The following is a 7,848-nucleotide window of genomic DNA, read 5'->3' on the forward strand; positions in this document are numbered from 1 at the left end:
GATCTTTCAAAGGTTTTCTTTGGATATTGGCTGCTTTGTCTCTTGTTTTCAGTCCAGTTTTTGTACCTGACCGTTTTCAGAGGAATGTCTTTTGTTTAAGTCACTTAACACTGACCTATTAGATCGGGAGAGAAGTACGACTGTAAGAGTCTTGACTTTCAATCTCAACAGAATGGTATAATAAGGGTTTTTTTGCTTTATAAACTAAATGTTTACACATATTTCAAAAAGACAATACATCTTTTTTTTCATTTTCCCAAAAAGTGAGGGGTGGCAACACTTTTTGTTTCTTTGAAACAACAGAACAATTACAGAAAAAAATCAATTTGTAGGTAATTCGGTAAACTAGCTTGATTAAACATCTCCATTTACATATGTACTGGGGAAACTTAATTATAGTTGAAGAGAATTGGAATTATGTGGTGGTATTAATCAGATTCTGAAATAACAAAATATTTTATTTTAGTAGGTTTCTGGCAGGGTGGAAAGTAATAGGTAAAAGTGCCTTAAAAAACATGCAAGTCTTTTGTACAGTACCAGTTTGATGGCAAGTTATGTGTGACTTCTTTGTGTTATGCCAATACCGCTCCCTGTAGTACTTTAAATTAGGATTGCAATGTGTATGCTTGGAAACAGTTTGCGGTTTAAAAATCAGGCTGGAAAAATTAGGCATTGTAATGTCTTCATCATGGTGGTATTTACAAAGTAAAATGCTTGATTTCTGTTTTCTAATTTCCTACCGTTCCAATACTGACAATATTATGAAAGGGCAGATACTGTATAAAAAAAGTGAAACGTATTTGTGTTTCTAAAATCATAATTGATTGTGCTTCTTGATAAGACACTTCACAAAAGCAAGTTTTCTTAATCTAATTCACAGTATAACCTTTGATTACCAATTTGTAGAAAAAAGACAACAAAAAACTCCCCTCAAAAACCCCACTGGATTTAAAATGAGAATACACCGTCTAATACTCTTTGTTCCATTACAAGACAATCTGTTCACCATTGCCATGAATACAAATAAAAATGAAAAATACAGTTAAAAAACAAAACAAAAAATAGCACGTATACAATCTAAAAAACTAAAATGTAAGCAGCTTTATTTTTTGAAAATTTAATTAATACTGTTTACATGTTTGGCAGTCCTCTCTTTGCCTATTTAGCATAAAGTCCAAAAGAGCGGTCTTTTCAAACCTGGCAGCACAACACTGAAACCATGAAAAGTAAATAAAAATGAACAACAAAATTATTAAAATATCTTGAAGATTCCAAACACTGCATTTGGCCTTTGTATAACCAAACTCTTAATGGTCACATCAATAAACAATTTTCCAGTGCGTGGGCTGTTCACATTCTTTCTCAGTGTCCCCACAGAAACGGTTGTATGTAGTTTTGGGGTCAAAGCCCAGAATTTCCCTCTCTTCGTGGATCCGGAAAGAGAAAGTGGAAACCGATGTTCCTATAAAAAATCTGGAAAGACACGTAGAAAAATATAAATTCAAAGAAAGATGGTGTCCATGAAAACTACGCAATGCGGTGAGAACAGCATGAGTCACTGTGAGTAGTTTTTCAAGTTGAAATATTTTCCATGGGCAGGAACAAGTGATAAAGCTATCGAAATATCTAAGCTATTTTCTGTTGGGCATAGGTTAAAGAACTAGTATTTCCACAATAATCAAACAAACATTTTTAAACTGACGCACATTAATGTGCCTTTATGTCTAATTTAAAGGGAAAAAAGTTTGGGATATTTTTACATTTAGCTTAAATTAGTTTACTGGCAAAATCATTAAGAACAGCCGTACACAACAATAATGGGAACTTTGAACTACACAACACCTTTACCATAAGTTACAAGCTAATGTGCATTACATTCAAGGATAAAGGTGTTTGGCCACTATGTGACAGCATTTACCTTTTAGTATAGGTAATGGCTGAATGACATTTCCCCCTTGAAACTTACCATTAGCTGTATGTGCTTGCTGCTGAGGCTGCTCGGTTTAGAAAGACATGCAACACCACAAATTTGAAAACTCAAAATGTATCATCTATTTATATTTTCTCACTCAATACTCCTCTACAGAGGTAAAAATAACACTACCGTAATGTTATATTAATGTTAAAAATTGTAATGACTGGAATGACAAATTAACCAATTTTCATGTCATATATGTGTAATTTTATATTTTTTGAAATAAATAACCTGCCTTATTACTACTATCACAAATGTTATCAAATAATGCATTAAATACTGAATGTATTAAAACCGTGAAACTAAATATACCTTGCATGGGCACATATCCACTGGTCAATTATGGCAACTCCTCCATCTTTAAAGAGTTCAAGGTCCTCTGTGGATGGCTCAAAGCGCACCATGTCTGGCAACAACTTTTTCAGCTCCTTTATTTCTGCAAATTTTACAGATTAACAAGTATAATAAAATCATATAAGTATACTATCTATTAGATAAACTACTACTAAATGTTCGCACTGTTCTTTAAATATTTATTGAAAACTCACAGAAATACTCAGAAATTTAAACCACAGAGTATTACTGGACAATATTACAATATATATATATATTTTTATACATTTTGTAAATCAAGTTACCACACAGGGTCCCTTGTCCGACAAAGAGTTAAAGGAATTATTAGCAGATTGTATATTATTATAAGTATTAGCTAGAAAATAGTGTTCTAAAACTTGACTTAATATGCAAATCACTGAAGCTTCAATGCATTACAAGTATAATTTCTCTATCTTTAAAAATGTGTGTGTGTCACTACCTTCATCATCTGCATCTGTCGCAACAAAAACTTTATCAAGTTTATGTTTTTTCATCAAGCTGCGTATTTTTTTGACAGCTCCCTTAAGGCTCGGCACATCTTCTCTGTGACCCCAGATAAAGTCTTTCCGGCGCAGGTGGACGCCCAGATATGGACCACCTTTAGCTGAGCCAGGCTTGGCCTGAGGAGTGATCAAAAATAGCACATCACTTCTTAAAATGCTGCTCAACATGGAAAATGGTCACACCCATAACTAGTACAATCCCATAAATATACTATTATAAGACACTGTCAAACCTTCATACGAGTCCAGTCCTCGCTGTATGGCGTATGGTCTGTTTCATCTGTAGAGTTTAGATGTCTTGATCTAAAGTTATCCCCTATGAGACGCAGGTGCTTTGCAAAAACCATGCTGCGTCGTGTCTAGAATAGACACAGACCACAGTTTACAGACAGCAAAGTTTCCCAGAATCCCATTGTTTTTGAAAATGCAAAAGATACATAATGTAACTTATTATCAGTAACAATACAGTGATGCCACAGTAATGCTACAGTATACTACACATAGAAAAAGTCTAGGAAGAATAACACTGCCTAAGATGACCTAACCTGACCTGAAACATAAGATGTGATGTATCACGAACTGAAAATTCTATAGTTCTTGACTTACATTCCAGTAGTCCTTCCCAGCATAGTGATCATGAAGGAGTGTCTCTGCTCGGTCGAGCATAACAGATCTGCAAAAACAACAGCATGCAAACAAGATTACCACTGCAGGTGTCATAAAATCTGACAGAGCTATGAGTAATGGCAGAGCTGAATAATAATGAAGTGAGATCATCTTTCAGACATGTTCCAAAAAAAGAATCAAACACAATTTTTTAAAATGATGATCATATGATCAGCTTTATGTTGAGACAATGTCACCCTGTTATTATGCATACTTTTTTATATTAACTTGTATTCTGAATTACACACCAGGAATAGAAATGTCTAATTGTAATGCCTATACTGAAATGGTACACCAAGTTGAACTATTGTAATGTTTTAAAGTTCTTTAGAGTTTTAAGTCATTTCAATTTTAAGGGGGAAATAGTGACTTTTAATGAAGACATGTTACATTAAATCCAAACGTTTTACCAGCATCACTCAACAGCTTTTACCGTTTGACTGATGCCAGATAACAAATAACAATAACATGACTTTTTTATTAGCATGTTCCTTTGTAGACTCACGTCGCTGTAATGTTTTTCTGAAGAACCGGTGCTATGACGGATGCATGGCCTTGTGCTGATAAACACGTTACATTTCGAGCTCTCGTCTCTTCGTATCCCCAAAACCAGCCCCTAAAAAACAGACAAGATACATGTGGCAAGTAGTGGGCACAGATAGACACAGAACTGTGAATATGTGCTATCTACAGTATTGTGCAAAGATCTCGAACCACACCTCATTTCTTTATGTTTTCCTAGAAATGTCAGTAATATGTCCCAGGAAGACTGAAAGTCAATATTTTATAATCTAATAGATCATTTTATTCTGTGTGCACTTCTTCTTTTGTCCTCCAATTGTCCAGTTTCCTCAGACTTTTTAAGGACACACTGCACCATGCCAAAACGCAGTGGGGGAAATAACTGCTCAATGTGTAAGTTTGCTTATTTACAAAGAAATGAACAGTCTCTAATTTTTGTTGTTTCAGTTTAATGCCGACAGATAGAATATCAACCAAAAATCCAGAAATAAAGGCACATTAAATTAAAATTATAAATTGATGCATGTCATTGAGTTAAATAAGTATTTGATCCCCAAGCCCCAATTTAAAATAAGTTCTTTGCTAAGTTATCTGTTATGTATAGCCACAAAACTACTTCATCCCATCAGTCAGGTGCTTTTTATGCTTTAATGATTCATGGGTCAAGTGGTATCTAGTGGTTTAACAAACATAAAATATTTCTCTGAAAATGGCCAGGTGGAAAGACTAGACTTAAAAACCCTGAAACAACTTGAAAAGGTTTGGAAACCTATTTCTCAAGACCACTTCTGGCTCCTTGGAAGCAAATTTCACAGAAATGAGGGGTGGATCAAAACTTTTGCAAAGTACTGTAGACACGAAGTAGGTTTGTGTATTTTCTTGTGTAATTACATCTTTGTTACTAAAAAACAAATATATTCATCACACTAATACCCACATCTTTCCTTCTGACCCCTGTCATGATACAGATAATGGCATCTAGTTGTTGTGTGTAACAAAATGTATGAGTGGTATTGTATTCGTAATGCAATGTTTTATACATGTTGCTGGTTTTCTGCATTGTTTAATCACCTGTAGTAGCCATGTTTATCTTTGGAGTACATCAACTTCTCGATGCATGGCCGCTCGTCAACCTTTTCCTCCCATTTTCCGTCAGTCCATCCTTCCGCATAGTTTTGCAGTACCAGAACATGGTCTATAAACGGGCCTCCATTTTCTACACCAAGGAGAGTTCAGTTTGCCATAAACAAATAATTGTGTTGGAAAAGGTTTTAATTTATATATTTTAATTTATTGAGCTTGAAGCTCCCTTTCAAGCTCAGGTCCAGAGGCCTGGGAGCTTAAGGGTCCTGCGCACTATCTTAACTGTTCCTAGGACAAGGTAGGCGAATGGCTCCAGCAGATCCCAGGAACAACATCCGAGATCTCTGTCCAGAAGAGCGCAGGACCCTCAAGCTCCCAGAGGACCTGAGCGTGAAGGATAGACCGCCAGCAGGGACAAGAAGGGAATTTTTTATATATATTAGATATATCTCTTTCAAAAAAATGAAATCTAGTCTGCATCACCCATCCAAGTGCTCACCAGCAATGAATTCTTCATACTCAATAACAGGTACGTTGGCCTGAAGGCTAGTAAGGCTGAAAAACTCCCCCCATGGAATGCGGATTTGATGGAGGTTAGGGCTCTGCCAGTGGTAAAGGCGACCCCATGGGGGAAGCACCAACACCCAGTCATCTCCTTCTTTCCTCAATGTCTTGACCAGAGAAGCCATGCGAATATAGACATCTCTGCGCAGATTGAAACCCTCTGGAGGGTTTACATCATACAAAAGGTACCTGTGGTGACAAGACAAAGGCATAGTACATTATTTGTATACTGTAGCTAATACTTTCCAAAATTGAGGTACCACCTTAAAACTTTAGAAAGCCTTACTCACTGTTGCAAATTTAGCTTTTAGTGACCCAGGCAGTTGTTTTCTCTCTTTTTTTTTGTTACAGCAGGCTGTTTAACAATTCTGGAAGTTACAGTCTGATCAGACAAATAAGCATGGGTACAAATAACTTATACATGTCACCTAACTACAGAAAGCAATAATACACATACAATAACCAGAACACTAAATTCTGCATTAAAGGTAAACACAAATGAAATCATGTTGTTGCAGAACTCCACTATAGAACAATAATGTTCTGGCTGTTCTGGATTTGTGGTAATTTTTATGGAAGAAGGCATTAAATTGTAAAGTTTTTTAATAGATTAAGATGACGTTTGACATAGTCAAAGCTGGCACGATATCAATATAGACTTAAAAGGCCAAAAAGAAAAAAAACCGACGTGTTAACTACAAAGAAACACTGCCTGTACGGTTAAATGAACAGCTGCTTTCCAATTTAGGTTAGCATTGCTGGTTAGCCCACCGTTACGCTATAAACTTACCGCAAATCCCTGGCGGCAGCGATGGGTGCAGTAACCGTCTGGCTTGCACTAAATACATTATCACTGTTTCCTTCATCGAATACGGAAAGGGCGACGAAAACTGACAGCAAGAACGAACTGAAAGAACACGCTGAAGCAAATAACATCAGCAGTCTATTCAGTACGCTCTGCGCCATATTGACTCTGAGCCACGCACTTCCGGAAGCGTCTGCATGGTTGCCGGGCAACCAGCAATCGCAGACGCAGACGACAAAAACGAGGCCAGAGTGCAAAAGATTATCAGCCCCTTTTAGTTAGTTGTTTTTGTTTTGTTTATCTATGTAGATAACTTACATTTTTAAAATATAAATATCTTGTTGACTGCTACATGCTTCCTTTCTGTGCAGGCAGTGCTGTGCTGCCATATTCACAATCAGACTTTTTTTTAAGTAGATATTTCACAAGTTATATGGCTAATTTCCAACCCCTAGACAGGATAAAGCTAGTGTCAAAGGTAGAATTAGGTGAGTGAATCTAATCAAAATATTACCTTAAAGTAAAATACTTGATAATATATAAAATACTTGATATATGCTATCTTTGATTTAACTTAACACTGCACCATCAGAGTATGCCTGGACTAAACTGCATTTTTTCATACAGCCAAAAGTGTTGAATGTATAAGCGGGTTGTGGCATGTAATTATTTTGTTATGATTGAGAGAGAATCTCCATGCTGTCACTGCAAGGATCGCCAGGTTGCAGGACAGGAAAAATGAACTAATTAAACACTAGCTTGCCTATCAAGATCAAAAGTCTTCAATAAATGAAGTGAAACCTTCCCACTTTAATCCCTGCTTACAGTGTTGAAGAGTAAATATTTTACTTAAATTTGAGTTTGAGAATTACGTTCTCTGTGAGCTGCACAAGGAATTTAGGGGAGGCATTTCACAGCATTGAAAAAACACAGGAGGCTACAACACACAATGTCCCCTTACTGAAATGTTTTTGTGTGAATCTGATATTTTCAAGCAACCAAGAAAGTAGCTGATGATGGTTACTGAGCCCTGAACATAAACTATTTCTTTGTTTAAAAAAAGACCTATGGTAAGATAGAATGGATTCTTGAATGGATGAGGAGAAGGGAAGAGGAAAATGAATATAATTACAGATCAAACTAAATTGTTTTAGTTTGACTCAAAAAAGACAAAAAATGGTTTTAGGCAAAGCTGTCTGTTATGTGTAAATACAGTATTAATTTAGCCACTGAGTTCAGTGACTTTTCATGATTGAACAATTTAAAGGGTATTATTAATTGGTTAAAAAAAAAAAACAGTAATCCAACATTCCTCTGAAAATGGTCAGCACACGTCCAAAAAAAGCCTTTGAAAG

At 36.0% G+C, this 7,848-nt stretch overlaps 1 protein-coding gene across 2 annotated transcripts; it reads right to left on the minus strand.

Moving 5' to 3' along the window:
• Positions 1-186: 186 nt before the first annotated feature.
• Positions 187-6,697, minus strand: pofut2 (protein O-fucosyltransferase 2). 2 transcript variants are annotated; one of them, XM_040027880.1, is made up of 10 exons: positions 6,479-6,582; positions 5,979-6,070; positions 5,624-5,877; positions 5,113-5,257; positions 4,025-4,135; positions 3,460-3,526; positions 3,087-3,212; positions 2,790-2,970; positions 2,288-2,411; positions 187-1,473 (listed from the first exon to the last, which is right to left on the minus strand). In XM_040027880.1, exons 3-10 carry the CDS (start codon positions 5,811-5,813, stop codon positions 1,320-1,322), a joined length of 1,098 nt encoding a protein of 365 aa, XP_039883814.1. In that variant the 5' UTR covers positions 5,814-5,877; positions 5,979-6,070; positions 6,479-6,582; the 3' UTR covers positions 187-1,319. The 2 variants fall into 2 exon arrangements, with proteins under 2 accessions (XP_039883814.1, XP_039883813.1); XM_040027879.1 differs by lacking the exon at positions 5,979-6,070 and having other exon boundaries at positions 6,479-6,697.
• Positions 6,698-7,848: the final 1,151 nt, after the last annotated feature.

This window comes from Simochromis diagramma, unplaced genomic scaffold, assembly GCF_900408965.1.
Source record: "Simochromis diagramma unplaced genomic scaffold, fSimDia1.1 OVJJ01000343.1, whole genome shotgun sequence".
Classification (NCBI taxonomy): Eukaryota; Metazoa; Chordata; class Actinopteri; order Cichliformes; family Cichlidae; genus Simochromis; species Simochromis diagramma.